Source organism: Microtus pennsylvanicus, chromosome 1 (genome assembly GCF_037038515.1).
Source record: "Microtus pennsylvanicus isolate mMicPen1 chromosome 1, mMicPen1.hap1, whole genome shotgun sequence".
Classification (NCBI taxonomy): domain Eukaryota; kingdom Metazoa; phylum Chordata; class Mammalia; order Rodentia; family Cricetidae; genus Microtus; species Microtus pennsylvanicus.
Window position 1 is genome coordinate 154,829,375 of NC_134579.1, and position 27,580 is coordinate 154,856,954.

General features: G+C 37.0%; 1 protein-coding gene across 2 annotated transcripts; it reads left to right on the forward strand.

Annotated features, from left to right (window-relative positions):
* The first annotated feature begins 3,977 nt into the window (after positions 1 to 3,977).
* LOC142842474 (vomeronasal type-2 receptor 116-like) lies at positions 3,978 to 26,273 on the forward strand. Of its 2 annotated transcripts, XM_075959207.1 has the most exons (6): positions 3,978 to 4,174; positions 16,614 to 16,905; positions 17,179 to 17,988; positions 19,376 to 19,603; positions 21,755 to 21,878; positions 25,369 to 26,273. In XM_075959207.1, the coding sequence occupies exons 1-6, from the start codon at positions 3,978 to 3,980 to the stop codon at positions 26,271 to 26,273; spliced, it is 2,556 nt and encodes an 851-aa protein (XP_075815322.1). The 2 variants fall into 2 exon arrangements, with proteins under 2 accessions (XP_075815322.1, XP_075815323.1); XM_075959208.1 differs by lacking the exons at positions 3,978 to 4,174; positions 16,614 to 16,905 and having other exon boundaries at positions 17,236 to 17,988; positions 25,366 to 26,273.
* Positions 26,274 to 27,580: the final 1,307 nt, after the last annotated feature.

A 27,580-nucleotide genomic window follows, 5' to 3' on the forward strand; every position in this document is an offset into this window, starting at 1 on the left:
TATCCTAGAGCAATACTGACGAATATCTTGCATATCATCATAGAACCTTCATCTGGTGATGGATGGAGATAGAGACAGAGACACACACTAGAGCAACGGACTGAGCTCCCAAGGTCCCAATGAGGAGCAGAAGGAGGGAGAACATGAGCAAAGAAGTCGGGACCACGAGGGGTGCACCCACCCACTGAGACAGTGGAGCTGAGCTACTGGGAGCTCACCAAGGCCAGCTGGACTGTTACCGAGAAAGCATGGGATAAAACTGGACTCTCTGAACATGGCGAACAATGAGGGCTGATGAGACGCCAAGGACAAAGGCACAGGGTTTTGATCCTACTTAATGTGCTGGCTTTGTGGGAGCCTAGCCAGTTTGGATGTTCACCTTCCTAGATATGGACGGAGCAGGGAGGACCCTGACTGCTCTTTGGACTGGAGAGGGAGGAGGAGAGGAGTGGGGGGAAGGGGAGAGGGGTGGGAGGAAGGGGAGAAGAGTGGGAGGAGGGGGAGAAGAGTGTGAGGAGGGGGAGGGAAATGGGAGGCTGGGAGGAGGTGGAAATTTGTTGTTTTTTTTTTATTCTCCTTTTATCAATAAAAAAAAAGAAGAAGGAATGGGATCATCATATTATCTGACCAGACTCCAGAAATGCAGATTTTTCACAGATTCAATATGTACCAGTGAGTGTGTGTGTGTGTGTGTGTGTGTGTGTGTGTTTATTCAAAGAAAGAAGGAAAGGTATTATTTGAATTGTAAATGCATGAAAAAAAATTTGTTAAAATACCCCCTAAAGCCAGTTTGAAGAAAATATAACACTTGTATGCTAAGCTGGACAAGTACACACAACCATTAAGTGAGAAGAAAGTTTTGTGAACTGAAGAATAAAATTGGTAGTAAGTTAAGCAGAAGTGCGCTGCAGAGGTGTAAATACTAAGGAAGGTCATACAACATGTATGTGAGTGTGATATGATGGAATCTCTTAGGTTATCTATTAATTAAAACAATAGTAATTATTACACATAAAACAAAACTGGGTACACAGCCAAACCTATACTGATGTAAATTTTACTTGCTATCTTGAAGGCTGATTTTTCTGATTCTCAAGTTAGAATAATTTTCAATTTTCTGAGAAAGGGGCTGTTCAAACTTCTTTGCAGGATTTTGAGATCATACTCCTCATACTATATCACCTTGACTATCCTTAACAAGGCAAGGTGTTTATTCTTGCTACAAATTGGAATCCTATGTCACATTGATATCCATGGGAGGGCTGACATTTTCTGAATGGAAACAGAGAAGGAGGAGATTGTGGATATAGGCAGATGGGAGGCAGGGGAGGTCTGAGAAAATGGGAGGGAGATGAAACTGTAGCTGGGATATAGAATAAATAAATACATTAGAGGAAGTTGATTTGCTTTGTGTTCCTTTGAGAGAATCTTCCTGTGATATCCTTCTCTGTCACATCTTAGTCCCCCAGGACAGCTCATTACAGAATCAGAGGTCATGTCCTTTTACATGTCTATCTTTAAATGTACTAAGTTCAAAAGGAGAACTCCAGTCCTGTTTACCTCATATTAAATGCTAAGTAAATCTTACAACCAAGCAGAGAAAGATTTGCCCAACTGTTGGGGACCAGCCTCAACAAAAGTACCACTTGTCAGGGTAGTAGTGTGGAGATTTAGGAAAATTTGTAAAGAATACTGACCAATATATCTGTGTAATTGTATCACACATGAAAATTTTTATGACTACCATTGAAATCAAGACACAGAAGCCATCCAGCAGTGCAAAGAGATCTACTTCATGGCTCATATGTGGCCATGTCTACCCCCTTATTCCCCAGCATCCAAACACCTGGCAACTTTGAATCTGCTTTCCACCACACAATTTTCTCTTCATGGTCATACGCAAACCAACTGAGACATTAAAAGATTTACTGAAGAATCCTTGAGATCCATCCAAGTTGTCATATATATCACTAATTTATTTTTTTCCTAGTTGTTCAGTAGTTTCCATGGTGTGTTCATATCATATTTACATTATTATATTTGAGTGAGTTCTTTATCAAGAGTATATAGTGGGATCATATTTTACAGATTCAATCAGTTGATTTGTGTATTTTGAGTATATTTTATACAATAAAAAAGAATACAAAGATGCATTTTAAAATAATAAAACAGAATAGTACTGAGAGGGAGTTCCAATATGTACTGAAATTGCTCACATATAATTTCCAATTGGTTAAAATATTCCAGGCTCCAAAAACTATGAGAAAGATTTAATAAAACTGTATTATCATGATACAAGAAAATGAATAGAACAGTTGAAGTTCTTTGGCTATTTCCACAGTTAAATATTCTGCTGCTAGAGCAAAGCAGGCCTTGCTTACACCCTATCTCAAAACATTCTATAGGCAAACTACTCCCTGGTTGGAATCCAATGATACCTCCTTAAAGGAAATGGAACCTTAGTTGGATCCTGAGACTTTTGTTTGAGGGAGAAGCATATCTACCTCTATTCCTGAAATACAAGGACTGGCTATTAGCAACGCATGTTGAGAATAACCTTGTGAATGCAGAACTCTCTGATCTAAATCTAAATGGGACATTTGTTTGAGGTAGAAACACAATAACCTTGAAGGAATAGAGATACGTTTCAACTCTCTGACTTTTGGTCAATTTGGAAATAAGCTAGTATTTTTGGGCCTCCATGCCCTATTTTTGTTCTGCTTTAACTGCAGTCCATATCCATCCACTGAAAGAGACTCATCAGCTCACACTCATCAATGCACCCTCACAGTGGCAATGCACAGTCTAGAAGGCAAGCGAAACAGTTGAGTTGGAAAATGGTATAAGAAGAATTTATGAGTAACTAACCTGGAATGTTTCCAGATGTTGGTCTTCAGCAAATTCTATCATGGTCAATATGCAATTTTTTTAAAACAGCTTGCTTAAATGCAGGCAAAAAAAATAATATATGCCTTGAGCTGATGGTCACTTCACAGTATCTTTCCTTTGCAGATTTTCACAAGACATATTCACAACGACTACAAAATCTAAAGAGAGAAAAAAACTGTAGTAAATCATAGATAAAGCAGGAAAAATTGTCAAATGACTAATTGATCTATGAAAACTGATACTCATGGAGGGAGATATGAGGGAGATTATGTTATAGACAAAATATTTGCCTTATCTTCTATTTATTATATGTTGTATGAAGGAAGTATAAAAGATATTATTGAGTGTTTGAAATGTAGAACACAGAATCTGTAGTGATCTTGTTAAATATCCAAAAACATTTTATAACACTATAAATGTAACTGATTCTATGGTGATTTGGATGATTGTAGAACAGCAGGATTCAGAAAAATTTAGAATTGCAGCCGATTATTTGTTCTCAGACAATGGAAGCACAGTATTTGGTAGATATTCTGTTACTGTCAGTCCTGTAGTATAAGCCCCACTGTGCGAGCTGTGTGAACCTCAATTTCTCTAACCATGGAACTGTTGTTCCCTGACAGGGATTTTGTGAAAGAATTCCCAGTGTGCAACTAGGAACTTTGACTTTTTGTGTCCTTCCTGTCTCAATGTGGATCATCTAACGAAAGCCACTGACATCATTTCTAAAGGCATTAACATAAAAATATTGTTCTGGCAGTCATGGCTCCAAATTTTCTCAAAATGACATCCCCCATGGAGCCGTAATTTCCACAAAATTGAATGATGTCATGAAACTACCTGAATTTTCCTCATATATACTTCTGAATTATATTTGCATCATATGCATATCAGGTGCACAGCCATAGGGGAAGAAAGTGTCCAATTTTCCCCAGAGACGAGGAATCCCTTGGGAAATAGAGGGATCATGAATACACAAATAGCCTCTGCTTTTGCTGCAGAAATAAAAGTAGGTGGGAAAATATGGGCACCCATATAATATGCTGATCTGAAGAGCACACACTGCCTAGGCTTCAACGAGGACAAAGATGGCCGCTTTGATTTTTCTCTTCTTTTTCCTGAACATTCCACTTCTTGCGTCCAGGTTCACTCAACCCAGGTGCTTTTGGAGAATGTATGAGAATAAAGATAAGGATGAAGATTGGTTGACAGGTTGGGCCTTTGTCCTTAAAACAGAGCAACGGCCTGTGGAGAAAGATTATTTCAACCATATTCTGAATATACAGTAAGTTTCTTTGAATTTTCTGTGTAAATGTCACCATAAATATTTCATATGGGGATAGAAGTATTTGTACATCCACAGGCCTTTATTTCCATAGGACAGTGTTCACTGTCTCTTTAAAGTAAGAATTTTTTTGTTGTATAAATGTTATGTTTGGACATTTAAACTATTGAGCTTGTGACTAATCGTAAGTAGTCAGCGCACGACCAGCTTATCAGAACTCTATTGATCAATGTTAAAATGCTGAACTTTGAAATCTTGGTGTAACAATAGCATAGAAGGGGAAAGAAATCCGAACCATTTCCCATTTTTCAAATGTCTTAAATCATCTTCTTCGACTTTGACAACTTGCATTGACACACCGTAAAGCATTTTCTCTGACCCTTAGAACTTACTAAGCTCTCACACCCTCACACTTTTATACACCTCATCACTTAGACCCTCGGCATAGACTTTGACCCTTTCTCTTCCCATTTAATCATTTGCCAGAGACACAAGTAGTCATTGCTGAGAGCAGTCATTGACAAGCAAGTTGTTTTAAATAAAGGAATAGTAAGAGTTACACCTGAGACCCGTTTATCCTTTGCTAGGAAGCCTGTTAATAAGACAAACCTGCCGGACTGGTAAAACTGCCTGTGTCAAATCTGGACAGAGGAGAAAAGAACGTTCATGGGTTTTAGCCCAAAGCTATAGATTTTGCTGTGACTCAAAGGTGTGAATCTACTCCAGCTGTTATATAGACACCTGTTAGCTGCCTTTTCTACAATGTGGATTTCAGTACAGATTAATGCTAACTCATCTAAAGCTTTTACCTCTTTTGTAAACTGAAAAATTCATGTAAGTTTTAGGGATGGGCACAAGGGTGAGAGGGTGGACTTGGGAGAAATAAAAAGCAAGTGTGGTTGGTGCATTATATGAAGTTCCCAAATAATCAATAAAAATATTATGTTGGAGGGGGAAAAAATGATATGTTTGCATTCTTTGAAATATGAGTTGTCACTAATAGTGGTGACTGCTTCCTTTCTTTGCACTTGCCTGTTTGCAGCTGCAGCATGTGATACTTTTCAACACTTGAGAAAGGTATCTACTAGCTCTTTGTAATTATTTAAGAAGCACGCGTCTCTTCTGTATAGATCTAAACAGGTTACTCACTGTCAACACTATTTAATTTATGTCTTATTTTCTCTTCAATAATTTTACTAATTACAGCTTTGTCATTTACCAATTTGTGCACTATGCACTTTTGATTTTGTGCATTGTTGGTTGTTCTTTTCAAATATTGCACTATGCCACCCCCAGAGCTGAAATCATTGACAATTCCTAATGTTTAGTCTGCAGGAGTTAATGCTTCACTTCCATAAGTTCTTATCTCAAGTTCCTGTTGAGTATTAACAAAACTTTTGATGGCATTTTCAGCAAGGTAATAGCAAATATTTTAAGATTGTTTTTTATTTCAACATGTAGAGGTAAATACTTATATTTATTCATAAAGATACCACAAGGGTAAGAAATCAAACTAGAAAATAGATTCTTTTTAAGTCTGAATGCATCATTCAGTGTTAAAATGAATGTTTGAGTTTGTTGTTTATTGTTCATATGATAGGTATTGTGTAAAGAAATATTATTTATTAGTTAATATTATTTAAGGGTAAAAATAAACACAAAATGGTATTGTTGACTATTTATATTATAAAAATTTATAAATATTTTCCATACATTGCACACTTTATATTATTGTAGTTTAAAAGCTTGTAATATTGGCACAAATGAATCTCACTGCAATTTCCAGATGTACATAGTTCTCAATTGCATGCCAGTGTTGTGAGATTATAACTGGAAATGTAGACAAAAGGTGCTCTGTACAAGACAATTTAAGTTGTGCAAATATACAAGGTACAATTACATAGAACATACCTATGTAAGCATTAAATATTTGGACAATATTGTGGTTTAGGCCCTTAATCTCTGCATTTATGAAATGGAGTAGGTGTATCATTATGCATTCAAGGTCAGTGGCAAATAAAAACCAGTTTTACTGAAAATTGTGAAATCCATTCCCTTTTATTGTCTATATGAGTGTTTCTCATTTTCATACACACAAATCAATTTATTTACCAAACGTAGTCTGATAGTTAAATGTATTAAAAATTAAATATTTAAAGAACATTTTGTAGCTTTAATTGATAAACGAGAAAGATAAAAATACAAGATAGTGATGGTAGACATGAGGGAATATATTAACTATAATGTCCACTAAATATGAAAGAATTATTAGTACAGGAACCAAACCTTAAGCCCAAGAGACCACTGTGCACTTACCAGTAATTCCTTGAATGCTTCCTCCAGTTAAGTTTGTTTCATAAAACTTACCTGAATCTTGTCTAACGCATTACGTGTACTTTTAATATTGCTCAATTATTTCAAACTGAATATCTGATCAGGTGTTCTGTATCACCCAAGCCTGTACCTTTTATTTATCCATTGTGCAAACACTAAAAAACCAGAGCTGCATGGCCTTTTCTGTGAAAGTTGCAAATGGCTCATCTTATTTATGTTAGATTTACTTTCATGAACTTTTAAAGTGTTTTTAACCTTCCAGCACCTTATGTCATTCCAAACCCACAACTTGGGACATTTCCTTCAATTATTGTGGGAGGTTGGGAATATTGTCCAGTATGGGATAATCCTTCCTTTTACTACAAATAATCATATGTAGATCTCTGTCCATAATAAACACTGTTGCCTTTTATAGAACACAAACTGAAAACTGCCAGTTTTCGCTGTTCTTGAATTTTTGCATTGGTGACTTAGCAAGAACCCTGATATTTTACCAACTATGTCACTAGTATTTTATTTACCATCAGAAGTGTTATAATATTGGGTCACAATTACACGGCCTCATTCATTTGATCTGAACAAAAAAAGAATCCCCACCCAATTATGTCTGTAACGACAAGATCAGGTGTACTATGGCACTTAGAAGGCCTTATTGAACAACATCTATCATAATAGGATTCGTCACAGGTTCTACAAATCTCAGCAGGTGAGTATTTTGGGATTTGCATTTTTTTATTAATTTTTTATTGAGGAAAATAGTTTCCGCCTCTCCCAGCCTCCCATTTCCCTCCCCCTAATCCCGCCCTTCTCCCTCTCCCCCCACTCCTCTGCCCCTCCCTCTCCAGTCCAAAGAGTAGTCAGAGTTCCCTGCCCCTAGGAAAGTCCAAGGTCCTCCCCGATCTGTCCATGTCCAGGAAGGTGAACATCCAATCTGGCTAGGATCAAACAAAGCCAGAACATGAAGTAGGATCAAAATCTCGGGCCATTGTCCTTGGCTTCTCATCAGCCCTTATTGTTCGCCATGTTCAGAGAGTCCGGTTTTATCCCATGCTTTTTCAGTCACAGTCCAGCTGGCCATGGTGAGCTCTCAATAGATCAGCCCCACCAACTCAGTGGGTGGGTGCACCCTCGTGGTCCTGACTTCCTTGCTCGTGCTCTCCCTCCCTCTGCTCCTCATTGGGACCTTGGGAGCTCAGTCCGGTGCTCCAGTGTGGGTCTCTGTCTCTATATCCATCCATGGCCAGATGAAGGTTCTATGGTGGTATGCAAGATATTCATCAGTGTGGCTATAGTAAAGGGTCATTTCATGTTCCCTATCCTCAGCTGCCCAAGGAACTAACTGGGAACCTCGGCTTGGGCTCCTGGGAGCCACTCTAGGTTCAAGTCTCTTGCCAACCCTAAGGTGGCTCCCTTAACTAAGAATTGTGCTTCCCTGCTCCCCTATCCAACCTTCCTTTTTCCCAATCATCCCGTTTCCACAAGTTCCCCCATCCTCCCCGTCTCACTTCTCTCTCCCCATCTCCCCCTACCCCCATTCTACCTCACCCCCAAGATCCCAATTCCCTGCCCAGCAATTTTGTCTACTTCCCATAGCCAGGAGGATAACTATATGTTTTTCTTTGGGTTCACCTTCTTATTTAGCTTCTTTAGGATCACAAATTATAGACTCAGTGACCTTTATTTATGGCTAGAAACCAATTATGAGTGAGCACATCCCATGTTCAACTTTTTGGGTCTGGGTTACCTCACTCAGGATATGTTTTCTATTTCCATCCATTTGCATGCAAAATTCGAGAAGTCATTGTTTTTTACTGCAGCGTAGTACTCTAATGTGTATATATTCCACACTTTCTTCATGCATTCTTCCATTGAAGGACATCTAGACTGTTTCCAGAAAGAAATCCTTGTCTTCATTTGTAGTATTCCCAGATGCTAAGAAAAGTGTGAGGAAGATAATGGCCACACAGGCATGTCAAAATATAGGCTACTATTCAGAGACTTGATGGAGCTTTTACATTTCCTTGTGTGTAACATAGATGAGAAAAGATTAACAAGTGAGGGGTTTTTCTAGAACACTTGGCAGAACAGTGTTTTTAAGTTCTTAGGAGTGTATGCTACTCTAGCTGCTCCCTGTGTTCATTCAGCTTACCCATGCACTGCAGGTCATTGATTCAGTTTTCCTATGCACCTGTCCATCCTATCCTAAGTGACTGTGTTCAGTTTCTCGCTCTGTGGCAGATGGCCCACAATGATGCATCTTTAGTTCTGGCCATGATTCCTTTCATGCTTCACTTGAACTAGAATTGGGTTGGGGCCCAACTCAGACAATGAAGATGGTGCTCAGTTTCTCTCATAATTGAAAAAAAATTATATTAAATATACAGTCTGAGAAAGCGCCGAATCCTAACCACTAGACCACCAGGGAAGTTGACGGTTTCTCAGGAAATTTGGGATCAACCTACCCCTGGACCCAGCAATACCACTCCTGGGAATATACCCAAGAGATGCCCTATCATATGACAAGAGCATTTGTTCAACCATGTTCATAGCAGTATTATTTGTAATAGCCAGAACCTGGAAACAACATAGATGCCCTTCAAAGGAAGAATGGATGAAGAAAGTGTGAGATATCTACACATAGGGTATTATGCTGCGGTAAAAAACAATGATTTCTCGAATTTTGCATGCAAATGGATGGAAATAGAAAACACTATCCTGAGTGAGGTAATCCAGACCCAAAAAGATGAAAATGGGATGTACTCACTCATAATTGGTTTCTAGCCATAAATAAGGGACATGGAGCCTACAATTGGTGATCCTAAAGAAGCTAAGTAAGAAGAGCTTTCATCTGGCGATGGATGGAGTTAGAGACAGAGACCCACACTGGAGCACCGGACTGAGCTCCCGAGGTCCCAATGAGGAGCAGAAGGAGGGAGAACAAGAGCAAAGTAGTCGGGACCACGAGGGGTGCACCCACCCACTGAGACAGTGGAGCTGATCTACTGGGAGCTCACCAAGGCCAGCTGGACTGTGACTGAAAAGGCATGGGTTAAAACTGGACTCTCTGAACATGGCGAACAATAAGAGCTGGTGAGACGCCAAGGACAATGGCAAGGGGTTTTGATCCTACGTAATGTGCTGGCTTAGTGGCAGCCTACCCAGTCTGGATGTTCACCTTCCTAGATATGGAAGGAGGGGTGAGGTCCTAGGACTTATCACAGGGAAGGGAACCCTGACTGCTCTTTGGACTGGAGAGGGAGGGGGAAAGGAGTGGGGGGAGGGGGAGAAGGGAGGGAGTAGGGGGAGAAGGGTGGGAGGAGGGAAGGGAAATGGGAGGCTGGGAGGAGGTGGAAATTTGTTTTTTTCTCATTTTCTCAATAAAAAAAAAGATTTAAAAAAAACAACAACAACAAAATAAATAAATAAATTTACAAAACAAAAATAAATAAAATAAATAAATATACGGTCTGTTTTGACTTTATAAATATGATCACATTCAACATGCAATTATACTTGTCAAGACCTGAAATATATGATAACCAAATTATGACATCATCTACATTTTATTTTTCATTTATGGTCACACAGACAGTTCTCTATCTTGTGCTTTAGAATGTAAGAATCATTAGGTATACAAAGAATATAGGTCACCACCTCACAGAAGGTTGGATGTCTCTATAAGAAATAGAGACTTCACAATAGACTCATCCCTTGGGATGTTAACTTTTGCAAACCTACCTGCTGAGATTTATGCTTTTTAAATTTTGACCTTACTTGGACCAATCTCAAATACTCAGATGAATACCTGGCAAACTAGGTAGATGAAGTTTAGAAGTATCAGCTTCTAAGTGTCAGACACTGAAGAACTTCTCATTCAATGCCTCATTGGAATGACTAATGGTACAGACTTTTGACATGGCCTTTAGTGAACTTTGATATTCATTCTTTTAGTCTGTATCTTTTTATTTTGGAGCCAATACCACTTAATATCAATTTCCAGTGATTTTTAAATATCTGTTTTATTATTTTTATTGTTGATGGCAGCAGTGGTGGTCTTGGTGGTGGTGGTTTGTGTGGATGTTTCCTGTTCCTGCTTTCCTAGGAAATGGCTCTTTATTTCCTGTGTTTTCGTGCATGTAATTAACCTCTCAGGTTTGAATTCTCCTTGTTTTACCTTCTGTAGTTCTCTATTTGCGGATAGACACTGTTTAAATTTATATATCAAGGATATCTTTTCTCAGCCACTGAGGATTGAATATTTGTATGGTATAGTTGTATGGGTTGAAATCTGTGCTCTCTTGGTGTCTGCAGGTAAATTGAACACACCATTCTGTCTTTTATACTCATCATTGGAAAATCCGGTGAAATTCAGATAAGTCTACATTTATATGTTACTTGATGTTTCTACCTTGTAGCATTCAATATTGTTTTTTTTCTGTTTATTTAACATTTTAATTACTATTTTGTGAAGGCATTTGTTTTCTGTTCGAATCTGTTAAGTATTTTGTAAATTTTTGTACCTTTTTCGGGTTCACCTTTTCTAGTTTATGAAAAATTTCTTCTATAATATAAAAGATATTTTCTGGGAATTTGTGATGAGATTCTTCTCATACTTCTATTTCTATTATTCTTCTATTTGATCTCTACAAAACATTTCAGAAATCTTGGATGCTCCATGTCAATGATTTTTTTTATATTTAACATCTCCTTTGATAATTGTTTCTATTTTTTATATCTTGTATTCTATTGGAGATCATTGTGTCTGTAGTTTTTGTTTCTAGACCTTCCTTTTGCACAATTCCCTAGCTTTTGTTTTATTTATCGTATATACTTCCTATTTTAGGTAAACATTTTTATTCATTTCTTTCAATTGATTGTGTTTTCTTTGCTTTCTTTTTTCTTTATTTATTATTTATTTATTAAAGATTTCTGCTTCCTCCCCGCGACCGCCTCCCATTTCCCTCCCCCTCCCGCAATCAAGTCCCCCGATCTCATCAGCCCAAAGAGCAATCAGGGTTTCCTGACCTGTGGGAAGTCCAAGGACCATCCACCTCCATCCAGGTCTAGTAATGTAGCATCCCAACTTCCTAGGCTCCACCAAAGCCAGTACGAGCGATAGGATCAAAAACCCATTGCCATTGTTCTTTGCTTTCTTTAGGGAATTTATTTCATTTACTTCATTTTTGAGTTGTTCTTTCCTCAATTTCTTTCATGTATTTATTTATTTTCTCATTAAGCTCCTTGGTGTAGGAGGTCCTTGTGTATTTGTGTTGTTTTCACTGGTTAATATAGAAACTGCTTTGGATCTGGTGATAGAGCAGAACTTAGGTAGGAAGGGAGACAGAATTGAATGTGGGAGGAAAAAAGCAGAGTCAGGGAGATGCCATTGATTGTCCACCCGAGACAGACATTGGTTAGAATTTTTTCTGATAAGCCACTGCCACATGGCGATATACACATTAATTGAAATTGGTTAAATAAAGTTGTGAGAGTTAGCCAATAAGAGGCTAAAGATAATGGGACAAGCAGTGATTTAATTAATACAATTTCTGTGAGGTTATTTTGGGGCTAAGCTAGGCAGGCAGCTGGGACAAAAAAGCGGGCCCCACCTTGCAACAGGTCCTCAATCAAACTCATTAAGTTGGTTTTAAGGTCTTTTGTTATATTTCACTTGTGCTGGATGTCAAGTCTTGTAGTAAGATACCTGGCTTTGGTAGTGACATATTCCCTTGGCTGTTGCTGATAGAACACTAACACGGGTGTCTAGGAATCTGACTTTGTGGTGAATATAGACCTAGGTGCTTGTTTACAAGTTCATCTTTGGATACATGCTTTATTCCTTTGTTTATGTTTCCTCTTTTGTCATCTCACACTTTGCCTAAAGATTTTAAATGTATCTCCACTCAAGTCAGAGGATGCATGTCTGGTGGCAATATTGACCCATGGTCCAGCAGTGAGGCTTTCCCTATGTTGAGGCTGGGACTGTTTGATTCATGGAGGTTTTGTGGATTATATGGTAGGGCACTAAACTGTGGGATTGTATGGGGCTAGGCCATCAATGTCAACCTCTAACATTCCTGTATGTTCTCTGGTTGAGTAGAGACTCTCTTCCAGTGTTAAAGGACTGACGCACTCTGGTCTGGAGGTTTGGGGATGGGCAATCACATTTGGGGAATATGGAAAGTGGGTGACATTCAAATGTGAGTGTCCAATCTAGAATACTAGCAGCCATTGCAGTTTTTGGTAGAGCTGGAAAAGTGTCCTTTTGCAGGCTGGGGTAATGTAGAAGGGGCAATCAAAGATATGAAATATGATGAACAGGTGCAGAGAGAGTGAGAGCCTTGGGAAATTCAATATGCAAATCTCCTACATGGACTTATGTTGGCAAGCATGTTCCCAGGTAAAGATTTGATAAACCAATGCAAGATTGTGTTAAGTCATTGACTTCTCTGTCATTGATGCTTTCTCTGTGGAGAATAGCCATCTGTTCAACTGCCCAAGGAAAGTTTACACAATGTTCAAGACACTTGTGGCAGCAGTAAAACTTTTCTGACCAGGAAAATAGCACAAAAGTATGTAAAATTAAAAGTAGAAGTACTCTTTCTGTGAAAGAATCTGCCTTTCACTTTTCTCTATATCCATATTGTAGGCAGTCCAAACAGCTCATCTGAGAACCAGAGTTATGCACTTTTTAGATCTTTATTTTTCAATGTACAATAATATCTATAGAAGAATAGTAGTCCTGTTACATCATCACAAATACTAAATAAGACATAATACCATTCACAGGAAAGACTTGTCTTATATTTCCTAAATTCTCTATAGGCATATCTACTGAAAGATGGGCATTGGCCCACACTCATAAAAACACTCTCCCATTATTGGAAGGAGTCTGCTTGGTGGTTCCTGGTCACCTGGCTATCTTAGTCCTGAAATAATCACACAGAAAAAGTATTATTTAAATCACTGCTTGACCCATTAGCTTTAGCTTCTTATTTGCTGACTCTTACATATTAATTTAGCATGTCTCCATTAATCTGTGTATCACCTTGTGACAGTAGCTTTCCAGCAAAGTTCTCAGACCTCTGTCTCTGGTGGCAGCAGCTCCATGATGTTCTTCTGACTCTGCCTACTTCCTCCCAGCATTCTGTTCCATTTTCTCCTCCTACCTAAGTTCTGACCTATCAACAGCTCAAGGGAGTTTCTTTATTCATTAATGGTAATCACAGTACACAGATAGGATTCCCACATCACCTGGTGTCAGAAGTGGGATACATGCAGTTCCTTGCAATAATTAATTGATCTGCCAATCTTGTGGACTAAATCTATGTAAAACCTGAAAATGCTTTAAAAAAAACCAAAAGAACAGCATTAAGCATGATTTTGTAGTGGCATTTTCTTGGATGGGCTCTGTTTGACAAAGGCAGGCAGAGGCATGGCTTCTTTGGGAACGAATTTCCTGGTTTGGTCCATAGCAAGTAATAAAAGCCAAGCAGTTTTGAAGTGCAGCTTCCTGGGCCATGCTTCCAGCACAAACTCTGGCTTTGGAGCATTTCAACAGTATTTTGGGGCCTGGGTGTTTGTGTGCCCACTCAGAGTTGGAAGGCAAGTGGATGAGACTATGTCCGTGGCTCTGGGCTCTCTGCCTAGGCAGGTGGAAGTATCATGTTTACTAGACTTGTACAGGTGGGAGGGCAATTTTGACTATTATATATGATTATTTATTAATCTGTATCTCTTAATTATACATTACATTTTTGATGAGCTATACAGATAGAATGCTATAATCAAGATCAGAAATACATATACATACAACACTGTAGCAGGAGATGACTTATTAAATAAAACCCCATTCTATTTCAGTTATTATCATCCTAAGTGGGCCCAAGTAAATGCCATAGATTACAATAATTGATGGACATTCATCAATGTGTAGGTTCTAAAGCTTGTACTAGGGCAACTAATATTTGTAAGACACCAAGCTGTGAAGAGTTTTCACATAGACAGACAGTTACTCTCTTGAATGATCTGATGTGGTTCCATTATCCTCAAACTGCATCAAGATTGGAAGCAAGAGACCTGTGCATTGTAAACATCATATGTGTTCCTATTTCTCCATACTTCATTTACATACATTAAAATCACTGCCCTTTAATCTCAAAGTTCACTTCTCATTCTAGTTTTGCTAAAAATGGAATTATGAACTGTGAAATATATGCTTTCATTTTTGAAAGGAGTGATTGACTCTTTCATTTTCTCTTCCTTGATTGACAGCCCTGGTGTGTGATGGTTAGCAACACATTAGAGAGGGAATAGGGCAGTTACATACTAACACATCTTTGCCATTATTTGAAAAACAAAGGTATTGTCTCTCTGTATCTAAATTGTTTATTTTCTGACACTTATTTCCCATGTATCTCTTAAATTTGTTTTTAGTAATTTTGCTAATTATAACTCTTTATTTTACCAATGTGGAGACTACACACATTTGAATTTTTCATATTGTTAATAGTTGTGATCAAACACAGAAATTTAGTGCACTGGGAACTCTAACTGCTCAAGGGATTTTTGTTTCTTAATGTTTGGGAGACAGGAATTGGTTTTTGGGCTTCACAAGATCTAGTCTCAAATGCCTCTTGTGTGTTACTAAAATTTTCAATGACACTTTTTCTGTGTGGTAATAAAAATATTCAAAAATAATTTTGAAAATATATATGTAAATACATAAAGAAATCATAGCAGTACAATATTTAAGTGGGAAATAGGTTCATTTTACTCTGTTTGAATCATTTAGAATGAAGAAGTATGATTAATGTTCATTGGTCAGATTATATGAAATGACTAGGAAGAGACAGAAGTTACTGCTCTTCCAAAAAAATAAACACAGATTGGTGTTATTCACTCCCAACTTGCTTATTACCCACTTATATTACAGAAAGCCTCATAAACATTTTCCTCAGATTTTATTACTTATCATCTTCTGTTTTACAAAGATGTTAAACTGGCATATACAAATTAATGTAGGATGCTATTGTTGTGTTAGTGTAACTGTAAATGTAGTCAAAGCAGTTTTATAGTATAAAAAACAATTGGTCAGAAGTCTCCAGTTGGAATATATGACATTCTGTGTAAACATAAATTAGGTGGAGAGTACTTAGAAGATAGTACATGGCCTTAATCTCTGCAAGAAGAACCTGGAGCTGGTGTATCTTTGTACTTTTGAGGCCAGTCTAAGCTGTAGCAAATTGTTGTTCAAAACCTTGGAATCCATTCTCTATTAATTACCCACATTAACATTGATACTGTCTATATACATGTTGAACACATACATACGGCGTTACAAAATACATCTTTGGTATTTAAATTTTACACCTCCATTAGATAAATTAGTACAAAAAGAATAACACAAAGATCAAGGGCATATATTAACTATAATGCCCAGTGATTATAAAGAATTGAAAGCATAACAGCCAAATGTTTCCCATACTATTGTACGCTCAACAGGCATTATTTGACAGTTTTATCAAATTTAGTTAATTTCATGAGAAAATATGATGAACTCATAGGCTCACATGTCTCTTGAATTTTTTTTTTTGCTTTTTTCGAGACAGGTTTTCTCTGTGGTTTGGAGCCTGTCCTGCAACTAGCTCTTGTAGACAAGGCTGGTCTAGAACTCAGAGATCCGCCTGCCTCTGCATCCCAAGTGCTGGGATTAAAGGCGTCCGCCACCACGGCCCTGTGTCTCTTGAATTTTTCACATTGATCAATGATTTAAAAATGAATATATGAATAAGTTTATTGTTTGGTTAAAGCCTCTGCCATTGTCTTTATCTTAAAAGTAAGCATTTAAAAATAAGAAATTGAAATCACACTCTTTGAAAGGTGTTGATGCCTCACTTTATTTATGGAAGATACACTCTAATGAACTTTTAAAGCTTTTCACAAGCTTCCAGCTACTTATATTATTCTAATCTAACAGCATAGGCCACTTGTAACATTATTGGCAGTGGTTGAGAATATGGTACAGTACATAATAATCCATCTATTGACTACTCAGGATCATCTGTAGATCTCTGTCCATATTAACCACCATACCATTTTACAGAACAACAACTAAAAACTTCCAGTTTATACTGGCCTTAGCTTTTTCCATGGATGAAGTCAACAGGAACCCTGATCTTCTACCAAATTCATCATTTGTATGTGAATGTTCAGAGGATGGTTGTGCAACTCGGACAAAATTACATAGACGCTCTAACTTGTCTGAAGTAGTTCATGATTACCCTCCTAATTATATGTGTTATAAACAGCCTGAGTGTATCGTGGTGCTTACAGGACCAAATTTGGCAACATCTGTGTTGACTGGGTCCTCAATCTACGTCTTCAATCCTCAACAGGTGAGTTTTCTGTTGTGACTTTGCAAGAAATTCTAACACTGCTCTTATAATCCTAGTTGCTAAGAAGATTCTGAGTAGGATACTTCTGTTAAATTTGTGTTAAACGGTGTTGTTCATAATTTTATTCATTTGTGACAGGTCTCATTTCCTTTTTTGAAATTGAAATGAGGGAAGAAGTAACAAATAAGGAGTTTTTGAAGGAAGTCTTGACCTAAAGTAAGTTTACAAGTTCTTATGTACATGTGCTACCTCATGCTGCTCCTTGTGTTGTAGGTCCTTCAGATTACCTATGGACCTTTCCATCCTATTCTGAGCAATCGTGAACAATTTCCCTTTCTGTATCAGATGGCTGCCAAGGACACATCTTTAGCCCTGGCCATGATCTCTTTGATGCTTTACTTCAACTGGAACTGGATTGGACTGGCCATCTCAGACAATGATCAGGGTACTCAATTTCTCACACAATTAAGAGGAGAGATGGAAAAAACTACAGTCTGCTTTGCTTTTGTGAGTGTGATCCCAGTCAAGATGCATTTATTCTTGACAAGACTTGAAGTTTATTATAACCAAATAGTGACATCGTCCACTAATGTGGTTATCATTTATGGTGACCCAGAGAGTTCTCTAGCTGTGGGCTTTAGAAGGTGGCGATCTCTAGGTTTACAGAGAATATGGGTCACCACCTCACAGTGGGATGGCACTGCAACTAAGCATGACTTCCCACTTGATTCATTCAATGGGAAAATAACTTTTGCACACCATCATGCTGAGGTTTCTCATTTTAAAACATTTGTCCAGACATTGAACCATCTCAAATACACAGACGAATTCTTGGCCAGGCTGGAGTGGATGAACTTGAACTGCAATGTCTCAGCTTCTATGTGTAAGACCCTGAAGAACTGCTTATCCAATGCCTCATTGCAATGGCTAAAAGCACAGACTTTTGACATGGCCTTTAGTGATGAGAGTTATGACATATATAATGCGGTGTATGCTGTGGCCCATGGCCTCCAGGAAATGCTTCTTCAGCATGTATATAATCAACCCATGGATAATGGAGGACATTATGGTAACTGCTTGAAGGTAGTGTTTCCTCTTTAATATCAAATTTGATGTCATCAATGTCAATGTCTCTAAATGTCTGTCAAATGTCCCAATTTACTAAATTAGGGAATATTTCATACAATATAAAGATTTATGGAAATTTTTCTTCATAATGATGTAAATCTGGATGCTGGTATAAATCTTAATGGTGTGGAAAGTACAATTTGTAAAAAATACACTGATTTTGTTAAAGAGTATCTGACTATCACCACAGCTATTCTAAAACTGTAAGCCCAAGTCCTTCCTTCTTAATCCTCTTCCTAATGAGAAGATGAATCCTTGCATATTTATTTTCAAATATGTGATAATCCGTTTATGAGATGATTTTCATTAGTGTTCTAAACTGAATCTGCTCACACTGTAGGCACTTGGGACCTCATTTCTCATCCTGAGTGAAAGTAATTACACAGTAAACAGTGTCATCCTTCAGTTAAGACATACATTTGTGTACATAAGTATGAATGCATGGTTCTTCTTGTATATGGTTTCACGTTTTTGTGTTTCCAGGAATCTCTTATTGTATCTGTGTTAGTTGTGTTAGTGTGTGTGTGTGTGTGTGTGTGTGAATGTGTGTGTGTGTGTGTGTGTGTGAATGTGTGTGTGTGTGTGGTTCTGTACATCCACATATCTATCTGTTTGAGGAACTGAAAATAAATTTCTTTTGTACCAATGTCTTTCTGTATGGGAGTTTGTTTCTGTGCATAACTTCTGTGTTTCTTCAGTGCATGTTTATATGTGTTGGGTTCATTGTGTATATTGCTTGAACATATGTATATCTATGTTTTTGTTTGTCTGTCTGTCTGTTTCTCTCAATCTATCTTTGTATATGAGCATAAATCCATCAACATCAATAGCTCTCTATGTAGGTGTTTTTGTCTGTGAGTGTCTCCTTGTGTGTATTTTTAATTTAATTTGTGCATGTATTTGTGGCCCTCTTTATGTGTTTCAGAGCTTTCTGTTTCTGTGTGTCTGTTTTGGTGCATATGTCTCACTGTGTGTATCATTGTTTTCATGTGTAAGTGTTGGCATTTGTGTGTATGTCTGTATGAAATGTATGTAGATGCATTATGTATGTCTCTATGGAAGTGAATCTCTGACTGTATGTCTCCGTCTCTCTTTCTTATGGTGTGTGTGTGTGTTTTCATATAGGTGTTTTGTATCTGCATATATGTATGTGATTCTGTTTGATGCTTTTTTCTGAAAGAACTTAAATTCTAGGAACATTATGATAACTTTATTTGTCCACATGTTTTCCTGTTATTTCTCCTCTGGACACCTTCAGTAATACTGCCTTTAAGATGAAATAAAATACATTTATGAATTCAAGAAAGGACACACACACTATAGAATGGTGTATCTTTTTCAGCTGCACTCCTTTCTGAGGAAAACACGCCTCACTAATCCAGTTGGAGACAGAATGATTATGAACCAGAAAGAAAATCTTCAGGAAGACTATGGCATTTTTCAGATTTGGAATTTCCCATATGGTCTTGGACTTAAGGTGAAAATAGGCGAGTTTAGCTCATATTTTCCATATGGTCAACAGCTGCATATATATGAAGACATGATAGAGCATGCAACAGGAAGTAGACAGGTGGGTCTGACTTAACTGCAATCTTTTGCATTACACAGCAGTAACACAGACAATGGGATTGATTTGTGCTGTCTTATAATGAACTAAAAATAATTAGTCACATTACAAAGCATTTTCATTCCTCCTATTGTATGATTCTACATGTTTTTTTGATGTGACAATTTATTAGTACTTTAAGAATTTCAGATATGCATACAATGAATATTTATCATTCCAGAATATCTTTCTTTTCCTCTAATATATAATGTATAATGACTGTTACTACTGTGCTATGTTTTTATTGATTTTTATTGAGCTCTACATTTTTCTCTGCTTCCCTTTCTGCTCTTCCTCTCCCGTTCATCCCTCCCCCCAAAAGTACCCATGCTTTTAATTTACTTAGGAGATATTATCTTTTTCTATTTCCTGTGTAGATTAGATCTATGTATGTCTCTCCTACCATACTCATTGTTGTCTAAGTTCTCTGGGATTGTGGTTTGTAAGCTGGTTTTCTTAGCTTCTTGTTTAAAAACCACGTCTAAGGGAGTACATATGATAACTGTCTTTCTGTGCCTGATTGCCACACTTAAAATGATGTTTCCTAGCTCCATCCATTTTCGTGAATATTTTAAGATGTCATTATCTTTTTCTGCTGTGTAGTACTGCAGTGTGTAAATGTACCACTTTTTTTTAATCCATTTTTGGTAAGGGGCATTTAGGCTGTTTCCAGGTTCTGGTATGAGAAACAATGCTGCTATGGACATAGTTGATGATATATCCTTGTGGCACAATAAACATCTTTGGATAAATACCCCAAAGTGGTATTCCTGGGATTTAGGAAAGGTTTTATTTCCTATTTTTCGAGAAATCATCATACTGGCTTCTAAATGGGTTGTACCATCTTGCATTCCCACCAGCAATTCAAAAGTGCTCGCTTTACCCCACACCTCTCCAGCATAAGTAGTCATCAGTGTTTTTGATCTTTGCCATTCTTACAATTGTAACATGGACTCTCATCACAAAGCCAGACACACCTAACTTTATAGAAGAGAAAGTGAAAAGTACATTTAAACGCATTGGCAATGGAGACCACGTCCTAAATATAACCCCAGCAGCACAGAAACTAAGAGAAAAAATAAATAAATGGGACCGCCTGACACTGTATAGCTTCTGTAAAGCAAAGAACACTGTCAATAATATAAAACAGCCTACAGAATGGGAAAAAAAACTTCACTAACCCCACATCAGACAGAGATCTGGTCTCCCAAATATAAAAATCTCAAGAAAATATTCATCAAGAGAACAAATAATTCAAATCAAAGTTTTACTCAGGTTCCTCAAATATGTGGAGGATTTGTAAAGCATTTACGCCTCAGGAAACACCATTCTTTTCAGCTCAATAGATATCCATTATGCCCTTTCTCACTCTGCCTATTTAGTTGTATTTTTCTTTATAATAAGTCAGGCTTTGCAGTGCTGTTTTTAGAGTTCATGTGTGCTATATGACATTTTATGAGACATTCCCTCTATTTCAGATATCTGTTCATCTTTGTGTTCTGTGATGTTGCTGTGATTAAATATTGACCAAAATCTTATAGAGGAGAAGGTTTAATTGGGATCATGAATTACAGCAAAGAAATGACAAGGCAGGCAGGTATAAGGAGACGGCTTCTAAATCACAGAATCTGAAGGAACATAGCTTATAGGTTTTCTCTGAATTCTCACACAGCCCTGACTAGGGACAGCACTGCCCACAGTAGGCTGGGTAGTCCTATACCAACTACCTATTAATAAAATGCTTAAATAATTTGAGAGCATGCTAATTCAATAGAGAAAAAATATTATAGTTAAGGTTCCCTCTAACTTATTAATGTGCTTTGTGTCACTGTGATGAAAATTAAGTAGAAAAACCACTTTGAAAGCTCTACACTGTTTGTTCATTTCAAAAAACAATTCTCCCTCCTGAATTTCTAGATATGGGAAGCTACTCAAATTTACATCCGTTTGTTTCCATACATTTGTATGCCTGGTATTATAAAATGTATTAAGCTTAATCTGATAACTCTTTTGGTGTATATAAAACTAGCTAATTGGTATATCAAAATGATAATGAAATATATTTATAGAAGTAGGTAAAACTCCCGACACCAGCATGTATCTGATTTTTCACAGATGCCGCCGTCTGTGTGCAGTGCTGATTGTGGTCCTGGATTCAGAAAATTCTGGCAGGAGGGAATGGCAGCCTGCTGTTTTGATTGCAGTCCCTGCCCACAAAATGAAGTTTCTAATGAGACCAGTGAGTGTTTGCTATTAAGATAAATCCTACACATCACATAGATCACCTTCTCTCAGTCATACTGAGCTGATCAATGGACCAAAAGATAATTGAAGAAATAAAATATATTGCTTTCCTAAGTTGATTCTTATTGTTCTATGATTATTAACAAATTCATTTTAAAAAACTTGTTATACCATTATAGTGGCATTTCAATTGTATTTTAATAAATAAAAACTATCTGAAGATCTAAGAGTAAAACAGTCCCACCGGTCAGCCTTACAGACCCCATTATGGTAAATACACCTTTAATCCCAGTAGCCACAATGGCATGTGCACATTTAATCCCAGTCACTACACTAGCTGATATAGAAATCAGGGGGTGCATACCGTTAGTTCCAGTGCTATATGCCTTTAGTCTGAGCCCACGAGAGGGAGATGTAAAGTTCTCAGACATGATCTGTTAGTTTTTCATATTTCACATTTGTTTTATTTTTGTATATCATAGAAAAATTTTGAATATTGATACCAATTTTGTATATTGATACATATTTCAGATTAATTTTGTTAAAACGTATTGTACATACATTTTGAATCTTGTTCAAGGTATTGAACCTATACAGCTCATTTAACAATATAATGCTAATTTATAGTCCTTGAAAATTTGTATTATCAACTGTTTAGGAAAATAGAGCAGACCAATCTACTCCAGAGAAGATAATGGATATCGAAGAAACTCCACATGGAGTTTACTTTCTTAGTTTCAAAAGAAAGTCATTGATGGAAAGCAAATTAGCTATAAGCCTTTGGACTCACAAAGATATGCTACATACTAAATATTTTTCTCAATATGTCAAATGCAAATGGACTCCATATTGTGGATATATTTCTTCCCTATACATATTATATATAGTCATTGTACTTATTGTATATAGTTTTTATATTAATTATAGCCTTCTTTTTATTATTTTTTGTCAAAAAAGGGAAATGTAGAGGCATTTCAATTGTACTTTAATAAAATAAAGACTGTCTGAAGATCTGAGAGTAAAATTGTTGTATTTTCAGTGTAATAAGAGAGATTATAGTAAACAAAACAACCACCTTTAATTCCGGTAGCCACCCTAGTTTATACAGAAATCTGGTGTTGCATGTTTTTATCCCAGTGTTGCATGCCTGTAATTCGAAACCTAGAAGGAAATATAAAATGGGGTGGGGAGACAGCTCTCAGACTCTGTCTCTTTCTAAGATTCCAAGAGGCAAGATTGCCATTTCAGACTGAGGTCAATGTAAGAGCCAGTGATTGGGTGTTTTTCTTTCTAATCTTCAGGTTGAGACCCAATTTCTGACCCAAAGTTTTTACTAATTGTGCTTCATAGCATGACATACATCTTTGATTCCTTGAAAGTCTGAATTTGCTAGACTTCTCTCAAAGAAACAGTTTTGACAGTCATACAACATTGTGAATGAATTTTACCCAAGTGTGGAATGTTCTATAGATGTCTTTTAAGTCCATTTGATTAATTACATGTGTTAGTTTTCTTATTTCTCTGTTAAGTTTCCATCTGGTTGTCCGGTGCATTGGTAAGAGAGGAGTCTTGAAATCTCCTGCTATTACTGTGTGGGGTTTGATGTGTGAATTGAGTTCTAGTAATGTTTCTTTTACATAAATGGCTGCTTTTATATTAGGGATATAAATATTCAGTATTGAGACTTTATCATGATAACTTTTTCCTGTTATGAGTATAAAGTGTCCTTCTCCATCTCTTCTGTCTGATTTTAGTTTGAAATCAATTTTGTTAGATATTAGAATAGCCACATGCTAGATCTCTTTGATTAGAAAATCTTTTCCCAAACCTTTACTTGAAGTAGTGTCTCTCTTTGAGGTTGAGGTGTGTTTCTTGTAAACAATAAAATGTTGGTTCCTGCTTTCGTTACCATTCTCTTAACCTGTGCCTTTTTATAGGTGAATTGAATCCATTGCTATTAAATGATGTTAATGACCAGTGGTTGTGAACTCTGGTTATTTTTTTGGTGGTAGTGTTTGTGTGTTTCCCCTCTTTGAGTCGTGTTGGTGGAGGGTTGTCAGATGTCTTTGCTATTGTGGGTGTTTCAGAATTCTTTGGGTTGAGGTTTTCCTTCTACTACTTTCTGGAAGGCTGGGTTTGTAGATACGTATTGTTTAAATCCGTTTTTTGTCATGGAATGTCTTCTTTTCTCCGTCGATGGTGAAAGAAAGCTGTACTGAGTATAGAAATCTGGGCTTGCATCCATGGTATGTTAAGGTCTGCATCACATCTATCCAAGATCTTCTGCTTTACGTGGTTTCCTTTGAGAAGTTAGGTGAAATTCTGATAGGTTTACCTATTTATGTTACTTGACCTTCTTCCTTTGAAGCTCTTAATATTCTTTCTGTTTTAGTATGTTTTTTAGTTTTGATTATGATATGGCAAGGGGATTTTTTTGATCCCATCTATTTGGTGATCTCTAAGCTTTTTCTACCTTCAGAGGGAAGGCCATTCACAGTGAGATCATTTACTTTCCATTGCCTAGGAATCAAAGATATAGAATATTCAGCTCCCTCTCCTGCACCATGTCTTTCTCCATGACAGTTTGTCCCAGGATGATAATAATGGACTTAGCCCCCAAACTATAGGACATCCATTTAAATGTTATTGAAGTCTATTGAACAAAAAAGTGTTTTATGACTGTCCAAATTAACCTATTCAATCAAAATTAAATTATTTGTCCTATCAGAGGGTTCTGCTTTTACCTTTATAAACTGCTATTTTCCTACAGGCCATACCTGTCTCCTCGAACCAGAGGCAGTGCTATGTCCTCCCTGATCAAAACCCGTTTTCTCCTCCCTTGTTGACTTACCCCTATTCATTCTCTATCTCCTCTGTTTGATTCTTTTCCCTACCCATTGTCCTCTTGGACACATAGATCCTTTTGGTTGAGAACTTGATCTTGAAGTGTGAAGACTCCAAGGGTCACTACAGATTACGTTTTCTGTTTCTTGTATGTCAGTCTGTTTTGGAGGGTGAATTCATACAAGAAAATATCACATAACTTGTCCTATAGAAGACATGATCTCCATCTATTTCAGGAAACGATTCATAAAACAGAAAGAAATCAAAAATCTCTCTAAACACGGGATCTGAGATATTAAATACACTCTGTGCAATACAGTGATTAATCATTTTAATCTCTGAAAACTCACTAGTTTCAGTCGATTCTTCATACCATTCAGAAAGGACTGGAAATATCTGTGTTTTCTGATAATATAAAATGATATCACCAAGACAAAGTTAAATAGACAACATATTATATTTCATTTCCCACATTTATAATGAATATTAAGAAATGAAAGTAATGCTATGCAGCAGTGTCTCTCAGCTACAGCATCAACAAAGGATTCAGATATCACAATGTTTACTCAACACAGTGAATTGAAATATTCTGTCAATAAAAGGCAGTAGTTGTAGTAATCATGCTTTTTTCTCTCCAGAAGATGTGGATAAATGTGTGAGGTGTCCTGAGGACCAGTATGCCAACAGAGAACAGAACCAATGTATTCAAAAGGCTGTGGTCTTTCTGAACTACAAAGACACCTTAGGGATGGTTCTTACCTTAATGGCCTTGTTCTTCTCTGCCTTCACAACTGTGGTTCTTGGGATATTTGTGAAGCATCATGACACTCCCATTGTGAAGGCCAACAACCAGAATCTCAGCTACATCTTGCTCATTTCACTCATCTTCTGTTTCCTGTGTCCCTTGCTTTTCATTGGGCATCCCAACTCAGCTACCTGTGTTCTGCAACATATTACATTTGGAGTTGTATTTACTCTGGCTGTTTCTACTGTGTTGGCCAAAACGGTGACTGTGCTGCTTGCTTTCAAAGTCACAGCCCCTGGAAGAAGGATGAGGTATTTTCTGGTTTCTGGTGTTCCCAACTACATCATTGCCATCTGTACGCTCATCCAAATTATTCTCTGTACAATCTGGCTGCAATTTTCTCCTCCTTTTATTGACAAAGATGTGCACTCTGAGCATGGCCAAATTATCATTGTGTGCAACAAGGGCTCAGTTACTGCATTCTACTGTGTCCTGGGATACCATGGCTCCCTTGCAATCATAAGCTTCATTGTTGCCTTCTTAGCCAGGAATCTCCCTGACACATTCAATGAAGCCAAATTGCTGACCTTCAGCATGCTGTTGTTTTGTGGTGTCTGGATATCCTTCCTTCCCGTATACCATAGCACCAAGGGCAAGATAATGGTGGCTGTGGAGGTCTTGTCCATCTTGGCTTCCAGTGCAGGCCTACTGGGATGCATTTTTATCCCCAAGTGCTACATAATTTTGGTAAGACCAGAGAGAAATTCTCTTCAAAAGATAAGGGAGAAAACATCTTCCTGAACACACATTTCACAAATTTATCTGACAACTACAGAACTGGCACAGAACCACCAAATACAATGCAATGGAAACTGTATGAATGGCTAATGATTCTCATGATTTCTTCTAATGAGGAGGCACAGCAGTGTCATGTAAACTACTTTTCTGTACAATTTCATCTATAATGATCCACACAGCCAATTATTTTATAAGATTCAATTTTTTACAATTAGTGTACAGAGATGTATTCCTTAATTCCTCAATCCCGGCAACATTAAAATGAATGCTAAGTAATTCTACTGATAAAAAAGTGAATGTGGAACTTTGAATGCAAATGAAAACAGAGAAATCTTTTAGTAGAGTTAACTATTGCTATCAGATGGTAAAACTAATAAGGTCCTTTTTGGAGCAAGAAAAGTGAATACCATTGCATCCTAGGAGTTAGAGGAGTAGAATTTAGGAGAGAGAAAAATGTATGATAAATACATATAATGGATATTGAGGAAGATGAAATGTTTCTCTGCATTTAAATTCATGTGTGTTATTTCTGAGGAAATGAGTTCACTATCCATTCCCCACAACTTGCAGTCCCTATAACAATAGCTCTAATGAAAGAGTTGCACTCTTCTGACTTCCAAGAACACCTACATTCCGAGGTGCACAAAATAACACACTCAAAAAACTAACATACTCCTAATTGAAGTTAAAATAAATTTTAGAATTGAATTTATAAATCACTGAAATGGAACACTGGTTTATTTTTTCCCCTTCATTGAAAATATTATTCCCACATAAAAGTCCCTGATTATGGCATCTCCTGACTTTATTCCTTTATTCTTCCATACTCCTTCCCATAACCCCTTTATGTTATTTTATCCACCGCTTCTATCTCTCACTGCAAAATAGTTTTCTATGGGAAAGTAAAAAATTAATACTAAGATTAAGAAAAGCTAACACATTATGTTATGTCAAAATTAGAAACATGAGGAAATATCTAAAGAGAATCAATGCGAATCAGTCCCATGCATTTGCACACTCATGAATCCAATAAAATTTAACCTGACACATATAATCAATATTGAAAGTATCAGTGGGTTAAAAAGAGGGTATTGTTATACATATGTACTACATATATATATATGTGTGTATATATATATATATATATATATATATATATATATATAGTAGGTATTGCTTAATATATATGTTATGACAAGCTAACAATTAGAGACAAGGGGGAAACTCTGACACAACACTGGGAGACAAGGACATCCAAGAATTAGGTTGAGTGAATTTTCTGTTCACATGTCTTTCTGGGCATTCAAATT